This window comes from Corvus brachyrhynchos, unplaced genomic scaffold, assembly GCF_000691975.1.
Source record: "Corvus brachyrhynchos isolate BGI_N302 unplaced genomic scaffold, ASM69197v1 scaffold70, whole genome shotgun sequence".
Lineage (NCBI taxonomy): Eukaryota > Metazoa > Chordata > Aves > Passeriformes > Corvidae > Corvus > Corvus brachyrhynchos.
This window is the reverse complement of record NW_008236217.1, coordinates 10197945-10218673: the sequence shown is the minus strand read 5'-3', so window position 1 is coordinate 10218673 and position 20729 is coordinate 10197945. Positions and strand designations below refer to the sequence as shown.

The 20729-nt window shown below is 37.0% G+C and overlaps 1 protein-coding gene across 1 annotated transcript in view; it reads left to right on the top strand.

The window, feature by feature from the left end:
• CRIM1 (cysteine rich transmembrane BMP regulator 1) overlaps nt 1-20729 on the top strand; it is a 175382-nt gene that overhangs the window by 103237 nt on the left and 51416 nt on the right. Inside the window, exons 5-7 of the mRNA XM_008643358.2 lie at nt 3470-3591; nt 16260-16442; nt 20491-20688. Of these exons, the coding sequence (XP_008641580.2) occupies nt 3470-3591; nt 16260-16442; nt 20491-20688 (503 nt within the window). The remainder of the gene's footprint in view (nt 1-3469; nt 3592-16259; nt 16443-20490; nt 20689-20729) is intronic.

The following is a 20729-nucleotide window of genomic DNA, read 5'->3' as shown; positions in this document are numbered from 1 at the left end:
ACACGACTGTTCTTCCTTGTTAAAAGGACATGTTCTTGGCTTGACTTGAGTGCTGTTATGGTAATAACATGCCAAGAGGCTTGTTTCCTTACAGCCTTTGCTAATAAGGTGTGTCAGGGGCAGATACTGAGTGCCAGCTTCCCGGTACCTCAAGTACTGCCGTCCCTTTAATGCTAGAACTGGTGGATGCCACAGTGCTATTTGGTGTTGCAGTGGTGCCACTGCAGGTTGTGTGAAGGGAGAAGGTCCCCTATGGTGCAGTCTTCTCTCTGGGAAGGTTTCCTTGTAGCAACTTCTGCTGTGACTGTTTTCCTTAGGCAAGCTACAGTTACAGGGGGAGCAGCTCAGAACCAGCGTGGGGCCTTAGTGAACAGCAGTCTGAGCAGCTGAATTTTATAGAAATTAGTCTGAGAGGGACTGTGGCCACTGTCAGCAGGCTTAACTCAAACTGTCCTGCTAAACTTCTTCAAACTTAATGTTCCATTAGCAAGGGTAAGATATACACAGGTGGATAGATGCCTGTGGCAGAGCACAGACCTGGGCTGCAACTTCACTTCTGTCTGTCCCTCTGCTCCAAGAAGCACTTCAGAAAAATCTAGTTCTATAAGGCTCATCTTGCTCTCTTGCTGAGAATGGGTTCACTTATTCCAAATTTCCAGATGTTGTTTTGGCAGCGTGACAGCCATGCTCAGCTACCAGAATTCCTCGGGTTTCTTTCTGACAGACTTCTGTCTCCAAAACAATGTTTTCCATGCTAATAACCTGGACAATGGTCAAAGGTTTTCCTAGCAGAACTGGCTGAAAAGAATGCAGACTATTTAAAAGTCCATCTGAGATCATTTGCTACTTTGACATTCTCCTATGCATGGATTATTTTTTAACCAAATGGGAAGTCAATTTATAAAATTTTGGAGTGTCAAGGTTTTGTTTGCTTACTCTGTGATTATGCGAAACTTTCATTACTCTGAATAGGAGGGAGTCTTTTCTGCAGAAAAGAATGTTGGCTCCCACCAATCTTTTAAATATCTCTTTCATCTCTATTTATGGGAGATTGTCCTATCTTAAGCTATTTGAAGTGGTGGTTCATAGTTTCTTGTTGTTCAGTCTTGTGTTTTGGGTTTGGTTTTTTTTTTTTTAAGCTGTTGACTGGGAAAAAATGTGAGAGGAAAAGTACAAGTTATTAATCTAAGCATTTAATACTGCAATTCTTATCAGTTACAAGGAATGTGAGACAGAAAGAAGGTACTTCTGAGAAAGCTTGTTGTGAAGGCAGTAGAACTAAGAGTGGTAATTTCAGCTCATGAGACTTGGAAAATCAAGGTCCACAACTATTTTCATATTGTGTGACATTTTCTCTGAATTTTCAGGAAGTTTGATCTACCTATTTTCCCAGAGGTCATCTGGATGTTGAATGTAGGCTTATTGAAGTGAAACTTCAGCTTTTATTTAGGCTTTTAATACCACTTTGAGATTGTGTCTGTACTTTTGTTATAAATGTTTTAAAAGATTTTTTTTCCTTTTTCATTAGTAATATGTAGGTACTTATTTCTGGGTTTCATTCTTTTCAGAAAGGAAAAGCATCTTTCAAAGCAGTCTGCTACATGGGTTAAGGTACAAATTCCATGAACCTGACAGTGCTAATTTTTCATTGATTACTAGAGGTCATCTTTTTTCTTCCCTCCCACCATCTTCCTGCACTATTGGGTCAGCAAAAGTGAGAGATATTAGTAATTCTGTAAAATTATTTACAGAGTCATCTTAAAGGGAAACAGCTGTCACAAATCCTTTAGATTTTTTGATCACACGTAGTAGAAGCCAGGATGCCTTTTCTTCCTTCTACATCTCTGAAGGCAAACAGCATACAGTAAAGAAAATAATTGGATTCCCTCTTTGTATTTACAAATAAGTTGAGAAGAAAATGTCACAAGCAAATGTGTGATAATTAAAACTTTGGTTTCTATACTCTTACTTTTGTGTTTAGTCCATTATCCTTTACTGTTATGGGAAGCATAGTATTATTAAAAAACAAACAAACAAAAAAACCCAAACCCTGAAATGCCTGCTTTAAAGCTGTTACTGTAGCATACATCTGCACATGAAGTTAAATTGCTTCGCTTTGTCTTAATGTATTTAACATTGTTCATGAAATGGACTTCTTTATCTCTTTACAGTAACATGCTTCTGTAATGCAGTATTTTAAAAATTCTTTTCAAGTAGTTTAATAGAGGTTCTTTGAGATTCCTTGACTTGTATTTCTTGCAAACTTCCTTTTGAGTGATACCTTACACTGGAGAATACAACAATTTTATCTAAAACTGATGAGGTTAAAGGGAGGGATATTAAAAACCTGTCTGTTGAGAGGTGGTTCTTCCTCATTCATTGGATGCTGATCTGAGATGAAATGGCTGTTGGGCAATTAAGGAGACATGCATGGTAGAGGAGAACCAAACTTCCTGGGTTTTGAGCATAAAGAATAAGCAAATGCATTAAGGGCTGATGCTGCTTCTTACTAACGGGTGGTTTGATGTGGGGGTTTTCTTGGGATACTTAAAATATTTGAAATAGTTATTAACAAGTAGAGTTCTTATTTCTTTAACTCATAATTACAGGAACTTCTATTATAGAATCATTGCTGCTTATCCCTATGATGTGCCCATTGTTCAGGGCTAGAACTCTGTTAAATGGAAACTTACCGAAAGTAGTAAGTGTTTTGACTTTTAAACTGTTAGTTAATCATGAAGCAAAGAATCTGGAAGCAAACATGACTATTGTTTATCCACATTTTATATCTCCCAGTTTGTTAGGCTGTTTTCTCAAATAAGCAGATAAAAACTACTTACATGGAGAAAGTAGTCCTTTTAGAATGATCCTAAGCTAACCACAGTATGTACTATACCTAGCCTCCCATATTATTTGGCGTCACATGTAATTGGTTGCTCCTTCTGCAAACTGCAGCACCATCAACACCAGAAGAGAACTTGGAATTATTTTCGTTTGCCTTAGATTTAATGAATCTGGTCTTCCTTTCTCTTTAGTTTTTCCCAACATTACACTGGATATAATGTGGTTGCCTAATGAGAGAACACCCTTCTGATGAATGGATGCAATTTCTGCTATTAGCGTTTCACCAATTTTCATTATTCAAGACAAAATTGGAGGAGAAGCCTTACTCTGCAAGTCTGGAGAACACAGTTATTGCAGTTTTCAAATTTTTATGCAGAGCAGAAGAGCACCATTGGTGTTGCACACTAACACCTTTTTGTTTCCTTGACAGCCAGCAGCGTTTGGATGGTTAAAAAGAACCCTTCAGGTTGATAAACCATCTTGGTTGTTAATAAAAGATGATTCTAAGACATGAATACGCCAAAGCTGTAACTTGTGCTCTTTCTGTTTTTCTTTTGCTTATTCTTTCACCTTGTATGTAGCTTCATTTATTTATGGGGTTTTCCTTGCTCTTCTTTGGTTTCAGATGCGAGTGTCTCACTGGTTTATGTGGTTTCCCCATGTGCGAGGCAGGCTCCGTTCCCCAGATAGTCTCACGTGGAGATGGAACACCTGGCAAGTGCTGTGATGTCTTTGAATGTGTCAATGGTATGTGAAACTTTCTCTTGCACCTGAAGAAGAGGGTTTTATGTGTCTCTGGGAGATGCTGGGCATTTGGTTATTTTTATTATGTTGTCAAGATCTAAGAGAATTCATTTTCTTGAAGTTCACTCAGTAAGAAGGAACTGGAAGTTTAGGTGAAGATACTGACATGGGAAACTGTCAGTTTGAAGTTGTCAGCTGCTTTAGTTTCTGAAGCACTTTTCTCTGTGACAGGCAATCACAGGTTTAGCAAGACTCCCTCACTGTATGTTTTTCAGGTAGTCTTTTGCCATTAGCAAACACTAGAGGCCTTCTAGAAGTGAAATTTTGTTAATCATTGCAACTGCTTGTGGCAGCACTAAGTGCGTTTAGATGATGGGGTTTGCTTTAAGAATCAATTGCGGAGTAATTTTTAACACGAGTGTACAACCTTTAGAAATTAGAAGACACTGTAGGAATGTATTTATTCTCATTCTTTGCTTCCCAGTCTAAAAATTCAGAAAATACTTTAAAACCTTGAATTTGTCATGCAAGTGACTCTATCTCAGGACTGTTCTATGTATAGAACTGTTTATAGGTGCTGTATGTGGTGAGTTGTGAAGAAACAATATTTGGTTGTTGGTAAGGAGAAAAATGCTCTTGAAGCATTGCGTAATAATTTCTGAGCATAAAAAATTACAAACTGTTGCAGTATTTATTAATTATTCAGCAATATTTGATCTTGTTTAGTGTTACAACTGTCATTGCAAATGGAGAGAGGGAGAGATTTCCCCAGGAGAAGGTTTGTGTTATTTACACATAGCAATATTTTAAAAACACAAATGCTGATTGAAAAATAATAGTATGTATAATGGGATATTATATATAAAAATTAAGTTTTCCCATGCAAATAAAGGAATTTGTATCAGGAAGAGTCACAGATTCTTTATTCTCAGAGTAATTCTTTCACTATCTGGGTAAGATTGTATAAATGCAACTTATCTACTTTTTGATTATGTACACTAAAGTAATACTCATCTTTGTTTCATATTTGTTTCATTCTGTTAAAGTATCATTTCTGAATCTGATTTAACTGTGTGAGACACCTCAATGCAATATTTAATTCAGGATTTACTTTAGTAGTTTGAGCAAGAAATACAAAGCCAATTTCCAACATGATGTCTCAAAGGTACAATGCACTGTGCTAATTGCTTCTCTTCAGTCTGCATGTTATTTGTGGATACTGCTGACAAAACTGTTGCAGTACATATATTGCAGCAGGTGTGAGATGGAGCTGCTTTCAATGGCCCACTTTTTTTTGTGGCTTCTTCATGTCCTATTTCCAAGTAGAAGTTAGATTCATTTTTCATTGGCAACTGAATTTAGACTGTCTTTAGCACTGTTGCCCTGGGCACCACTGCCTTATTGTGCACTGTAGCTCGCTCCAAAGATCCAAGCTGCTTTTGGATCAAGATTCCTTTTTGTCTCTCAGGCTTTCCATACTTTAGTAGCCTAGACTACAGAGTAAATTGGAAGAAAAAATAGGAGTCTTTGAAGGGAAGATGATGCCACAGAGGGAAGCAGAAAGGCCAGATTGGAGAAAAATGAAGGGTTTTAGGTCTGTCTTGTATATGTCCTTAAAAATCAGTTTTAATATATTCCAGGCCAGTGTCAAAATTATCTTTAATAAGGTCCTCTTTAAAAAAAAGAAAATATTTCTGACAAAACTGGTCAGAAAAGTTAAATACTTCTTTTAGAAAAACACATTTGTCATTATGTTTCTTAATGCTACAATCAAATTTTAAAAAATAATGCTGTATGACGTGACTTTAAAGTGCTTCAAGCAAACTTCCAGGTGCAGTTGTTAATGATGCTTCATTTGGGAAGTAGGAAATAGTTATAAACCTGAAGATGATAAATATTTTTAATAACAATCTGTGAGCAATTGTGAAACTACTCATGAGTGTGTGACGTCTGGATTGTGTGGCATATCATTGGTATAGAAGACAGAATTGTCTTAGAACATGATCTGCATTGCTTTATAATTTGGGGTTTTTCAAATGCGTTTTAGCATGTTTAGGTGGTTTTTATTTCAGGGACAACTACTACAAACAAAAACTCTAAAACCTCTAAATTTATTCTGACAAGAACTTCTAGATAAATGTTTAATGCAATGACAAACTGACGTGTGTGTGTGTGTGTGTGTGTGTGTGTGTAGTAAATCCCTACCATTACTTTTGTCAGTTTAAAAGGAAGAGGAGGGGGGAATGTTCTTAGTGAAACTGATAATTGAATTTAATATCCAGTTCTGGTTTTTTAATGTATTTTGAAATACCTACAAGTGCAGAGGAGATACAATTGATATCAGTAACAGATGGAGAAAATATCATACAGTGATAGGCTTAGATCAATTTCTTTGCTTCATTAAAAAAATTGCCTTCAAAGTAAGAAGAGTCAAATCTGTAAGATCTAGGACAAGCTGTTCTCAGCAGTGAGGGTGGCTAGCTGTTGGCACAAACTGCGGGGAGGATGCTGAATTCCTTATCTTCATCCTTTCCAATTAGGATTAGATGCCTTTTTAAAGCATGTGTTTTTATCAAATGTAATTTAATGAGTTTATAGATGGTAAGTGGGGAAGTTGTATAATCAGCATTACCAACAAGTTTCATTAGTTACTTTTGTGTTTGAAAACCTCTGAAAACAAGCAAGAGGATGGAATAAAAAAGAAATGTGCATACTCACATTAGTATCATTTTCCTGCTATTATAACAACTATTGAATGAAATAATTAAAGAATTAAATAATTCCTTTGGCAGTGGGGGGAGCAGTCAGGAAGAATACTGATCATCATTACCTTAAAAGAAGGGTATCATTACAAATTAGCGTATGTAGACTGCAAAAAATCTAATTTGTATATTTAGGTAACCCTAATTATGGTCAGAGTGTTAAAGCAGGCCAGACTTCTGCAATACTTATTGCAATTTTGTGCTAATGTCATAGATACAGAATTATATGTTCAGAGTATGGGTTGGTTGGCTTTATTGTGTAGGAAAGAGCTCTGCTGTAGTTGTAGAATAACAGTGGCCAATGTTGTGGGGATAGTAATAATGGCAGCAAAATACTCTGCAGTATTTTCTCTTTGTTGTTTCTCAACAGTTTTGGGACAGATCAGGTATCCTTTTGCACATGTTTTTCCTGGATTTAATATAGAATTGATTTAGAAGCTCTGCGATATATATGTATATTTTGTGTGGTTATCTTTGTTACTGATACACACTGTCTCAAACTAGCTTTTGGTTAGTCTGTCTAAGAAAAGCATATTAATCTGTGGCAAAAGAAACTTCTGCAGTAGTTACTTCTTTTGCAGACTGTGATGTTTGATGTTGTTGCTGTTTGATTATAAATACAGCATTAAGTCAATACACTCACCTTTATTTTCCTGCTTCATATTTATATTAGGTGTGTCCTTATGCTTCACATCGTGTGCAATCTGCTGTTTCTCATAGTTTATTCTGTATTTATATAGACATCATAAATCACCAAAATAACACTTATTCCTGCTTGGAAAATGGTCCTGGTATTTTCATTTAATTGGAGCTTGTTGTTAAGTACCTAGTGTCTGTAACTGTCCAATCTTTCCATACATCAAACTTCTTTTTGGATTTTTTTTTATACAAAAAAATAATTTAGAAAGTACTGAGAACAATTTTCTTATTGGTGAGAAGAAAAAAACCTACATTGCAGATAGATTAAAATAGTTCTGTGTGATATTTTAAACATCATGAATGTATGCAGATATCAGAGTATTTTATCTAAAACTGTTACACTAAATAGAGATATAAAGTTGTGCTTTTTAAAGCACTACTGTATTTAAAAGAGTTCACTATTACAATTAATGCTTACTGTCATTAGAATGTGATTCTTGTTCCAAAGGTGAGTCAATTAAAAAGGTCATTTTTACAGCATGAATTGATTTCTTCATTTTGAAGGGAAGCGTCTTCGTAAGTAAAATCATTCTATGTTCTTAAATGGTGGTAGGAATCAATCCAAAGTTCCCTTTTGACATGATAAAGTTCCTTTTCGTGATTTATCTAGGGTGAGTATTTGAGCCATCCCTGAGCACACCCTGCCTGGTCTTTGGATGTCACAATGAGAGCTCAGACAACAATGATGGCTACAACAATGTTATTTATTTCTGCTCCTTTTTCTTTGTCAGGAGAAAGGTCTTTACTGTTTAATTTGTAACCTAGACCTTGCAACTCTATGGAGCTGTTTGCAAACAGTGATTTAAAATGCAGTAGTGGTATGATTTTGTCAGTCATCTCTGCTTAGATGGCTGGCTGGCTGTTTCTTCTTATCTTACATTCTTGATGACCATCAGAGCAAGCCCTAGTTCGTGCATGTAACACAATTTTAGCCTGAAGGAGACAGAAGTGTGAATTGCTAAATTGAAATCTCTGGCTGGCATAAAATAGTATCACTAGAGGTATAACTGATGCAACTAAATACATCACTGCTTTTTGCATGTGGGAATCAGAGATTTGCACGGTGATGTTCAGTAGTGAAGTTTTCGGGGAAGAGCTACATCCATAGTCAAATGTACTCATTTCTGAGAAGTGTGAAGTTCATATAAAGGAAATAAGGCAACATGGGAAATCTGTAGCAAATAATTTCATCTTACTGTATGAAACTGAACAAAGATTTTTGTCTGTTGCATGGTTCCGCTGCCCTGTTTCAGGGAAAGTGAGAGTCAGTATTGCTTTGTTTAAAGGGAAGTTATGCCAACTGGCGTGAAGATTCCCCACTTCACTTACCTGAGAACTGCTTTTCATCTAGAGACTACTAGATACTATGTGATACATACTAGAGGAAAATTGAGTGAGAGATTCCCAAGATAGGCACTGTTCCACAAAGTCCTGCATTTTACAGAAGCTAGTTTCTTCTGATCTGTACAAAATATATTACTCACCAGGACTTTTGTCTGCTAATCCTGGTGTGCTGCTTTTACTCATGGGGGAGCTTGTTAGGAAAGAAAATTGATTCGACATTAAATTACAAGCATCAACAAGTGAATCTAAAGAGATTAAAAGCTGCATGTGCAGCAAGAGTGCCAGTGCTTGGAAACAAGAGAGAGTCTCCAAACTTGCGTGTTCTCTAATTAGGTATTGATGCATGGATCTCTTGAATGTAAGTTGCACTTAAAGCACGTACTGACTGTGAGCTGTGCCATAGAAATTTGAGAGAGCAATTACCAAGAATCCTGCAGCTGCTGCCTTCTGTCAGTCAGGGCTTTCACTTCTCAGTAAGTTTCCTTGAAAACAACTCCTACTTCAAAAATGTTGTTGATTGGTTTATGAAATATGATACATTACATGTGTGAGTGGTCCTGATCGATGTGTCAGCATGATTCAAGGTCAAGGGGACTAGGCTGCTTTCTGCCATGGCCATGTGTGAGCTGTGATTTTAGAGTCCAGATCTGCCAAGGGTGGCTGTGGAGTCCCAATCTATTTTCCCCAGGGATTGAGGTATGGACTTTCCTTGTCCTATCCACTGAAAATGGGACTACCTGATGGATGCATGACAATAACTGGCATTGATCCTGGGAAGATCGAATCCCACCTTCCCCAGGACCTAAGACTTTGATCCTTTCTGTACTGCTGGTTTAGGCTATACTGATAATTGCATGGTAGTACAGAAGTGATTTCCTGCATCAGTAGGACCACTTGCTGTGACTCACAGTCTGCATTTTATAGCTGCTTCTGTGAATTTTTTTTTCCTCATTTGAGAAGATAAAGGAGGCATTTCCTGACATAAAGGAATTCCTCCTGACATAAAGGAGGCATTTCTTTTTTCTCTGTGCCTTCTGGCTATTTTCACACTTGCATCTCTATACAGTGGTACTGCATTGGAAGAGAGATTAAAAACCCTCTTTAATCACACTTCTTGTCACCTGTTGGTGCACTTGCTCCTCACAGCAATTGCAGATCCATTATTAATCTCATGGTGCAGAAGAGGATAAAGGTCATTCCACTGTTTCTAAAAGGAAATAAGAATGGCCTATTTCTAAAGGGAGCATCAATGAGTATGGAAAGGATTTGATGAGGAATAGACGGTCAGCAAGGAAAATATTCACCTTAGAATGAGGAAATGAAGTCCAAGTGAAGCATCTCACAGACACCATCTACCATGGAGTTCTCATTATTTATTGCATTAATCTTGGCTGTCCTTATCGTACTTTCATTAAACTTACTTTACGTGAGTTCTAAAGAAATAAGGATTTGACCAAGCTAACAGTCTGTATCAGAGCAGAGAACTAAATAATCCTAATACTGATTAAACAGTACTGCATATTTCTCTTTGGCCATCCAAAACCACAGATTTTTGTGGTGGACTTCAAATAGGCAGCTGCTTAAAAAAATAAGATGTAAAAGGCAGGTTGTGAGATGCAAAAGATAACAGATTGTTTGGTACATAATAAGATTAACATTAAAGGAAGATAATCTGATACCAAAAAGGTAGAGGGATTTAGTTGTTGTGGGTTGAGGTTTGGTTTTGGGGTTTATTGTTTTTAATTCAGTCAGAACATCTGAAAGGTATTTGAAAATCATGGCTAAATCATCACCAGTCACAACTGTATGAGAATTTGGTCTAGTATAGTGAAAAAGCTGGTCAGACTGCCAAACCAAGTAAAATGTTTTAGATCCTCCGAACCTGTATTATACTTGCCCTATAGTCAAATGGGAGAAAGTGTGTGAAACAGTGCAAGTAATTAGGAGTTACATTTAAAACAGGAGGGAAAAGGAAAACACAGAAAACTGAAGGCCAGTCAACCCAAAATTCCTGGTAAAAAATATTCAGTCTGTAGCTAAATAGATAAAAAAGATGGGGTAGGTGTTGTCAGGACCACAGTGAGATGTGAAACCAGACTCAAAACTCTACAGTGGTCCACTAGGAGTAGGAGGGTTGTTCAGTGGGAAGTAGAGATTGAGTTTTAAATAAAAAAGTTAATTTTTAAATAAAAAAGGACAAAATCTAATTCACTTATTTCATGTTGGTTAATGAAAAACAAGATGCTAGATAGATTCCATGAAATGAGACGTCATATACAAAGAATATTAGATGTCAAATGGTGCAGTTCTGCCCAGGAAGTCAGAATAACAATTTGTTTAAAAAATAAAAAAAAAAAAAAAAAAAAGAGTAAATACTTTTAGTATTTACTTTGGTGAAATAGTAATGATTTTTGCCAAAGTGAATTGTCTTGGTAAACTAATATCTCCAGCAATGTTCTGACTCAGATATTGCTAGATTTTTAAACTTGGACAAAGTTCGGAGGACAAGGTTAGAATTCAGTTTTTCTTCTCAAAGCGTGGAGGAAATGGTTAGACCTGTTAAAATGCCAAACCACAGCCTTGTGTTGCAGGTTTGGAGATTTTTTTTTTTTTCCCTGCAATTTTTAACTTCTCTCATGCACTAGAGGCTTCTCTCAGATGTACTGGTAATGCATGGTGGACTATGCTAGTACCTATTAGTGGTACTGTTTCAGTTGTCTGTGCCCTGTTAACATGCCTATGGCTAAACTGATCACAACATGTGTTTTCTCCTGTGATGGACTGACAAAGACCACTGGGATTTAAACACATTCTTCTGTTATGAAGAACATGTCTTGCTTCCAAGAATTGTTTGGCAATTTCATCAAAAAAATCTGTCACTGTTTGGGGGTTTTAGAGCATAGCCACCACCCTCTGTGACCCCAGCTCCTCCTTTGTTGTCCTGGTATTTTCCTGTAGTAGGCCTTCAGGATGTTAAAAAGTAGCATTGCTTAATTTCTAGAAGAACTTAGGAGACAGAAGGGAGGTAGCCTTGTGGAAAGCCACAGAAACAATTAAACACTAAAAAAACATGACCTGGTGGAGAAAAACAAATTGAAAGAAAGGTGTAAATTTTATTTGTAAGAGGATGTAGGCAGGGACACCCTGAGGTGTCCTGAGGATGAGTCCTCTTGGCAAGAAATTCGCACACTGGAGGATAGAAAAAGCAGTAGAACATGAGACTTCGAAGATGGGAAATGTAATGAAGCTTAGGGGAAGCTTCCTTTCTATTTGTTTGCTGTTTCTGTCTAACCTTAATTGCCCCTTTCATGATTTTTGCTCAGTTACAGTAAATAAAACTGTGGAATTGCTTAATAGGTAGGTTGCGTTTTCTCCGTTACTGGCGGCATTAAAAAAAAGATTAAGACAGGAGTGTATCAGATAGAGAAGAATTTGGGTTTTCTCAGCATCCCAAGTATCTTTTAATATCTTTTACAGAATGCAGCTGCCACAAAATAGTATTTCATTCCTTTAAGCTGTGAAAGTATTTTTAAATAATTGTATAAATAAATGCATTGATTTACAAATAATAGTTACAGTTTTGCTTTAATTCTGATTTCTCTGTTTCTGGATGACCCTTTTAGAATATGCAGGACCAAAGGACTTTCAGAACCATCCTGTAATGGTGTTAATAGGGAATATGCTGCAATATAATATGCTGCAATAATAGGGAATATGCTGCTTAGGGAAACTAAGCAGTGCAGCCTGAAGAGTAAGAATCCAAATAGTTTTTTCTATCTAGCTTGTTTTTATATGCTTGCAAGGAAGCAAGACCATGCAGTTGTCCTATAACATTGTTATGGGCCAATTCCAATGGCACATAACCTTCTCTTTTTTAAACTCTACCAGCTCAGCTTTTGAAAAATGGAAAGCTATTCTGTATTTTGTTTATAGGCACACAGGATTCAAATTTATCGGTTTCCTTCCTTTTCATTTAATCGAAAGTTCACAGCACTTACCCTAGTTCTTTCCAAGGCTCTGGTACAAGTACTTCTTTATGCTGAAGGAACATGTGAAGTGCTGGAATCATGAACCTTTTAATCATTTCAACAACAGAAAATTGTTTTGAGTCTTTCTTCCACTTTGGGAGAGGTGCAACTTCTGATACTACGAAAGAAGATGCCCAAACTTGCCTACAGACAGCTGATGCCAGAAGCATCTCATGTGCTTGGGGTAACTGTGTGCAGACTGGCTGCCTTGCAAGGGATGGCTTGCCAAACTTGCATGTGTTTCTGAGCTGTTCCATGACTCTAATCAAAGAAAACCATACCTATTAGGAAATTAGAGAAATCTCAATAACAGAAGTTTTACTTTGGGCTAGTTCAGCCCGTGGAACTAATATGCATTTCATTAGATGTACATGTAGAAGGTAAAATTCCTTTGAAAACTAATTTGGTAAAACAGATTGTGTCCTTTTGCAGTTCAGATTGGTGATAAAGGTTTTGAGAAATGATCATTGTTTGTGTAGTGTGAAGCTGTGGGGTTTAGTGCAACCCTTACTTTTTGGGCTCTCACCCCCAGAACTAAAAAGTTGTGGCTGTGGGATCTGTAGAGCTAAATTTGTGTCAGAACTATTTTTTTTAACTCTGTGGCAGGAACTTTAATGCCAAATCAAGTTAATCTTAGTCATGCTTGACTTTATATAGGAGCAGGGATGTCATTTGTTCTTCCACTGCCAGAAAAAAACCTTATATCTTTCTGGGGACTGTCCCCTCTGTCCTGGCTTCTTTCACAGATGGGTAGTTGTGTGTGTCAGTGCTTGGGCTGGATCGATCTTGTATTACTGGGTTATCTGAGAGCCAGCAGACACTGAATTTATGTTCACAAAGCCATGGCCTGTGTCTCATGCCCATTGCTTTGTTGTGGTAGTTGGCATCACAAAAGGGATTTGGAGTCTCAGATATGTTTAACTGCTTTGTGCTATAAAGTTTTGGCAATTTGAATTACTTTGTGACACAGTGAACTTGAAGAATCCTACCTGTAGTTTTCTCCTTATTGGAAGAATTCATGAATTTAGGAAAAGATGCATTTATTTAATGTTACCTTTATGGTCTTCCATTCCTTTGTGACTGTCATACTTAGATCAATAAGGCAATAAAATGGCACTTCAAAAAAAAAAAAACCAAAACAACCCAGAGCAGGGAACTGAAAGATCTTTCAGCATATTGTGGTGGAAGAAATGCATCATTATAATTTCACTGTGCGTTGCTCACTCTTTCATCAGGCTTCCTTCCACCTGGAGTATCTAAAGCTAGAGTTCTTTGTTTCGTGCTTGTTTTGGCTTGACTCAGTCTCAAGACTGGAGTCTTACATATGGTTCTAACAGAAGTAATCCTTGTCTTGTAGCTGGATGTAGAGGATTAGGTCTATAGTTTAGTCTGAATGTATACGCTTACCATAAGCCTGGGTGGTAAAAATACACATGTAGTGAAATTCTACAGTGGTTTTCATTGTACATGCTGTTTCCTTACAGCATTTGCAGTTACTTGCATAGTCTTGTTTGGACATTTAAAAATAACAATAATTAATGGGAGATGATGTTTCTACTTCTAATCAGTCAGGAATTCATATCTGCTGTTATGGGATGGGGGAATCAGTAAAAATCTGGAAAGCTGCAATCAAAACAGTGAAGCCAGAAGCAAATGGATTAAAGGCCTTTTGAGTTGTGTTGGCACTTTTCCTTTTTGAGAAGGTTTTTAAACTAACAGCTTGAGCTGCATAAACTTGAAATATTTCTCAAGTGTTTGTTTATGTGAATTGCTTTCTAATGAGGTCATAGCTGTTTTCCCGGACACAGTGGTATTTCCTCCTCTTGCTCTTATTTTTTATGCTGCTTTCTACATTATGCCTTGAAGACAGAACAGGCTTATAAAAATCAAACATTGCTCAGGATACTTCCAAGTTTCAACTCTAATGCTTTACAATCATTTCAAATGACTCAAGGCTGGAGATCAATATAAGCATATGTGGAAATAAGCACTTGAAATGCTTTAGAGTTTTAAAGAAAACCTGTATCATTGTCAAGAGTAACTCAGATGTAAAGTTTTTAGCTCCCCAAAAGTTAAAAGAATTGGGGTGGGTTGAAAAGAATCTGCAAATGTTGATTTTTCATTTAAATATATTTCATCTCCCATGTGAGATTGAACTCTAACCAAAAGAAAAATCACCTGACCATAAAATGGGCAGTTTTAGCTCTATGTGGCTAGGCATTACATATGTAAATGTAATGTAGTAATGAAGTAAATGAAGTAAATAGACTTCCTTCTGTTCTACGTTTAGCTCTATGTGGCTAGGCATTACATATGTAAGTAAATAGACTTCCTTCTGTTCTACAGAAATCAGAAACATGAAAAATTGCACTTCCTTTGCTTTGCTCTTTGCTTGAAATGCAATTAATTGTGTTGGGTTTATCGACAGTATTTGATACTGTTGTTGCTGAAGTAAATAGCATCCTGTTTGCAGAACCTTTGTTTTTTCAGACTGCTAGATTTACAGCTTCTGAAAAAAACCAGACTGGTGAACTAGATACTGCTGTACTTCAGGTGGCTGCTTTCACATATTTTGGGCTAGTGTCATAGGAGGCCAAAATTTTATTCTGAAGTGGGGAAGAGGGAGGGGGCTTATGTCATTGGGTAATATAATGATGATGCTGTGAAGTCATGATTTCCTAATGACTAATGTGGAGTAGTATAGTTGAATATAAATTCAGAGTGTTTTTTCTGCAGTGTCTTGAGTCACAGTGATTCAGCCCTGAGCCATGAAAGCTGCACAGTGTCATGGAGGAGGGGGGATCAGTTGGGCTGGCTGAACAGAGTGGGCTTTGCTGGCAATAAGTGGTGGAGGTGGGTTCATGTATGTGGGGGAACTGCAAGGTCAAATCCTCTATGAAGACCTTACGATATATATATATGATGTATAGATCTTCTTCATAATCTGGAACCAAATCTCTTTGGTATAAAATAATAATAATTAATAACAATAATAATAATGAGGGAAATCTGATTAAATCTGTAAATGGTTTCATTGGTTTAATTAGCATCTTTTATTCCTTTTCTTTTTTTTAATGTTAACAAAGTAAATGGGCAATGTTCTTCCCAAAATACTTCAAAATTTTGAAAGGCTCTTACTTTCCCACAAAGTTTTAATTAAAAGTAGAGGCTCTGCTGTAGATGGAGGCATACAAGAATGATCCATCTTATGTTTTTGAAACACTAAAGTAATCATGTAACTATTATTACAATTGGGTTTATTTTTCTGTGGGAAGTATAGTTGTGAGCTGGCTATTACAGCTCCAGGTTGCTTGAAAAAAGAAGTGTTCAGTTCTGCAAAACAGATCATGCAGTCGCAAAACGTTTTTCGATTGGACAGCTTTAGTGCAATTTATCCACCTGAGTACCAAGTCCTACAGAGAGGAAGATTACACTTCAGAGACATCAGAAAGTGTCTTCTTAAAACAGAAAAACATACTATTTCATGTGCTGAAATTCGAAGTAGCTTCAGGCTTATCGAGAATGAGAAATATTTAACTTGTACAAAGAAATACCAGTGCTGTAGACTTGGTCCAGGATTTTAATTATTTTTAGTTGAGACTTTTAAGTGTAGTCAATTGCTCTGAAGGTAATTTTGAAAGCAGCATTTTATTTTCTTCCGTTGTTGAAACAGACAATAAAATACACCATGTTCTTAAAATGAAATTGTATTTGAGTTTAAAAAATGAAAGAAAAATCAACTGTTTCTTTTATATGTTTTTGTCAGTAGCAGCATAAGCTTAACTATTTCCTGTTTAGCAATATCTGTGAAATACTTCTTTTCTCTTTCTTCTTTCAGAAGTGAAGCCAACTTGCATATTTAACAGCACGGAATATTATGACGGAGACATGTTTCGGATGGATGCTTGTCGATTTTGTCGGTGCCAAGGGGGAGTCTCTATTTGTTTCTCTGCCCAGTGTGGTGAGCTACACTGCGACAGGTACTATGTGCCGGAAGGAGAGTGCTGCCCAGTGTGTGAAGGTACAGTCTCTTTGTAATCCTGTCTGCTTTTAATTCTGCTGCTTTTTTTTTTTTTTTTTTTTTTTTTGCCTGTTCAATGGAAATGAGCAAATGAGGGCTTTTGTTCTTCTGAAGTTTGCAGATTCCTCCATAATTCAGTTCATTTCTACATTTTTGCTGTGCCTGAGTGTGCTGTTATGTTCTTTGCAGTGCTTGTCTGACCTTGACACTACTTCTTAGACATGGTCAAGTGTGCAGTGCGTTTTGGGGGGGCCTTCTTGACAAAGGACATAAGAAACTGTTTCTAATTTCTGCTCAGACATTTAGACAGGCATCTCCAGAGCTGCAGTTGTGGCCCTGAGACAAATTTCAATTGCTTTGCAACCTGCTTCTTATTCTGTTCAGCTAGAGTAAGGCACAAAACTTCTTTCCTCTACAATTATAGCAAAGCCATGGGGCAGCAATCCAATGTCAATGTTTTTCTCTTCCTCCTTTGCCCTGCTGACAGCCTTGCTAGGCCTGCAGTCCTCCTAAAAAGGGCTCTGTGAGAAATTTCACATTGACCTTCTTGCTTATATTAGAAAGTACTGGAGGCATCTTCTGCTAGAATACAACCAGAATTCCCAGCAGAGGAAGATAGGGGTGGTGCTGTGCACTTGGATCTTGCCTCAGTGGGGGTCAGGTTATGGCCACCAGGTAGTCAAAAGGCCTGTGAGGCACATTTAGTCCCTTTGTTTAAATGTGAACATAGGAATATCTTCTCAGTAAGTGAAATCACCTGGAAATCTGAAATCTCCTCAGAGGAGGAGAGGAATCTAATAATTAATGTGAATTTCAAACACTTTGCAGTCTCCTTAATATCAGTATTCCTGTAGCTCCTTGCAGGAGCAAATAAGCCAGAAGATCCATTATAGTAATGTTTTATTCCACACAGAGAATTAGAAAGTAAGGTACCTCAAAAATACATCTGAAAGAGGCAGCTGTAAGAGCTGGACCTTCTCACTCAGCACAGGATCTGGTGAAAAATGGCTTGTTTTGTTCCAAGGTACTGAGAGCTTCAGAGATTTAAACCCAAAATCTGGATAATGAAATATCAAGTGGGCAAGTTAGGAAGTCATTTTTTAAAGAGTATTTGTAATTTTTTTTATATTTTGGTGTATATTTTACATATTTAAGTGTAGGTTCGTATCAGGTTGATACATGGTGTTCACATGTAGAGAAATTGAAGTGCAAATGCTGTAGGCTTAGGTATTCTAGAGATACCAATCCGCGTTTGCCCTGTGTTTAAGACCTGGCCTAGATATTTGTTGTTGACTATAATTGAAGGCAGGATCCTAGATTTTTGGTCTTTCCTGATACAGTTGCACCTAAACTTAAAAGAGCCTTCATGCTGTAAGAAAAAAAAATAAAAAATCTGTGCTATGCTGTGATTAAATGCCAAATTGAAAAAGTCTAGAGAAAGTATGTCTGATGTGGTGAAACCCCCCCAAGTAAGTGCAGATGCACTCCTGAAGAAATTGCTGTATGAGCTGCTGACTTTATAGAATATATGAACTCTCTTGGGTTCTTTTCCTATAATTACTATTTTTTTCACATATGTGAATATTCCAAGATTTGGCATTATGAAATCATGATGACAAGATATATAGATATATAAATAAGGTATCTATATATCTGCTTTATCTGTCCTGTCATATTCAGATATGGGTGCTGACTTTCCACATTGGACTTGCAGTTCTAGATACATCCTTTATCCTCTTTGATGATTTAAATATTCAGCTACCTTATTATCTATCAATAAATTGTTCTGTCATATCATACCACATTAAAATTTGATTTCTCCATTTTTGCAACCATTGAGTCAGACTAGCAAGAAAACCTGGTAACATTCCATTTCAGGTTTGATGAGTTGGTATGTGTTAGTCTGCAGTGGAAATGTCTTCTTTAAGACAGGTCCTTAGTAAGACAGAATAAAATGGATAAAGATTTATAATTATTGAGTCCAGTTGTTGTTTTCTAGTAATGCCTGTGGCTTAATGCCAAGTTAGAGGGTCCTTTGTCAAATCACCTGATGCTATTTGGCTTGCTTGTTTCTACTGTGTGTTCTTTTGATAGGGGTTATGGCACTAAATGAAGGAAGTCTGACTTCTCAATGATTGGATACTAAGATATATAGTGGTTTTTGCTAGAAATCCTTCTTGATTTGTTGGCATTCTTTGAAGTGAGCCTAGACAGCTGGCTCTATTAACATATTATAATTGTCCTGGTTCCTTTAAACACTTAAAAAAAAAAAAGGTGGCTCTGATCCCTTTTTTAATAACTTGAGTAAAGCTGACACCTAAATTGACAAGGTAAGTATTTTAAATGGGCAGAACATATCAGCCCACCCATTCATGCTTTTCTGGTTGTTGGCATTTTTTCCACCTGCTCTTCTTCTGTTGAGTGACTGGTTTTCAAGGTGCTTAGTTGCTTCCCGCTAATATTTACTTGATTATAGAAATATCAAGAAATATAAAACTTTTTTTTCTCCAACAATTCTAAAATGGCATGTAGTAAATTTGGTGTGAGTTGTATAGTACAGGCATAAGCCCTTCTTGACTTAACTCCGGGAAGAGTTCTTTCTCAAAGTTCTGTAGACTATATCAGCATTAGGAGATGTAATTTGCTGGACTCAGTGTATACCTTTAAACACTGCTGACCTTTTAAGGGCACAAGGATCTTTGTGCTTTGAGTTGCATAGAAGGCTATTGCAAATAGCACAAGTCTTGTATGCCTTTTCTGTGCTTTTTCTGTATTCCTGTCAATCAGAATCCTGTACATAAGTTGAATGATAAAATTCACTTCACTTGTTTGTGTATGATTTGATTTTTGGCTAGGTCGAAATGGTTATTTACAGATGTGAGGTCATCCTAAAACATGAAAGGTGCAAAGTTAAGAATCGAGGAAGCATTTTAATTTTTAAATGCCTTATTTTCACAAACATCTGGTTTAGGCCTTAATCAGAATTTTACCAAAATTCTGAATATCAGTACAGCTCAGGATGGGGATGACATTGTGTGCAGTTTCACTCCAAATGTTTGGAGTGTCATAAAGTGGCTTAGAATAAGACAACAGCTACTGGCACTGCTACAGGTTTTATCTACACTCAAAATGCATTGCCTTCCTTCCAAAGTGAAGTGATGAAACTTCAAAGAAATAATCCAAGTTTCATTTCATCCTTTTTTCCCTTCAGATAGGATATCTTACTTCTCCCAAGTCCTTCCAACTTAACACTCCTGGAAAATTAACTTATAATAAATCACTTGTGCTTGTTTGATGTCTGCTATAAAAAGATGTTTTTGGTTGTATTTATTGCTTTTAATATGTTAAATCTGCTTTAATATGTAATTTGTAGTGTTGCCTGCTTTGCAAATGTGACCTACTTACTGTACATTCTCAGATACTTTGTTTTTTGAGCCTGACCTTTTATTAGCCACCATGATAAATTGTATGCATTCACATTATATATATATCTTTTTAACTATTAATATCAGTGCAAATTACCACATCTCTGGAGTACTATTATTTCTGAAGAGTAAAAGCTGCTTTTATTTCAGGTAATGGGTTAGCATATACAGACTTGCATGGAACTTGAGGAGAAAGCCTGTATAAAATATGCTCCCTAAAATTCTGTTATTTAAATACCCAGATCTTAATTTGATTGCTAGCAGGTAAGTGGGACTTGTGGCTTTCAAGGGGAAAAAACTTCAACTGAAATGAAATTGAAAACTGACCTTGTTCAAAAAGCTAGTATATCTCCAAAACTGTGATGAGGTGTAGTTAAGACACATTTCCTGTTCCTGCAGCAAGTGTGCCTGAGGCCTCATCTTTGCTCGTAGTGTAAAATAGTGATATGGTGCTGACATGAGTCATTCCAATGGGTCATTCAGAAAATTTAAGTTTCCTTCAGAAAGCTAGTGCAAAAAAGAAGAATCAATAGGTCCAAGAACGATTTTTTTCTGAAGAACAAAATCAAAAAACTAAAACGTTCATTAAAACACACATTCTCTTGCAATTGCTGTCATTTCAGACCCACTTTATCCAGTCAATAACCCTGCTGGCTGCTATGCCAATGGTCAGATCCAAGCTCACGGAGACCGCTGGCGAGAGGACGACTGCACGTTCTGCCAGTGCATCAATGGGGACCCGCACTGCGTGGCAACGGCCTGCGGACAGAGCTGCCTAAACCCTGTCAAGGTCCCCGGGGAGTGCTGCCCCGTGTGTGAAGGTAAGAGTGGCATTTCCCCTCATTTGGCTTTGGTCTGTCAC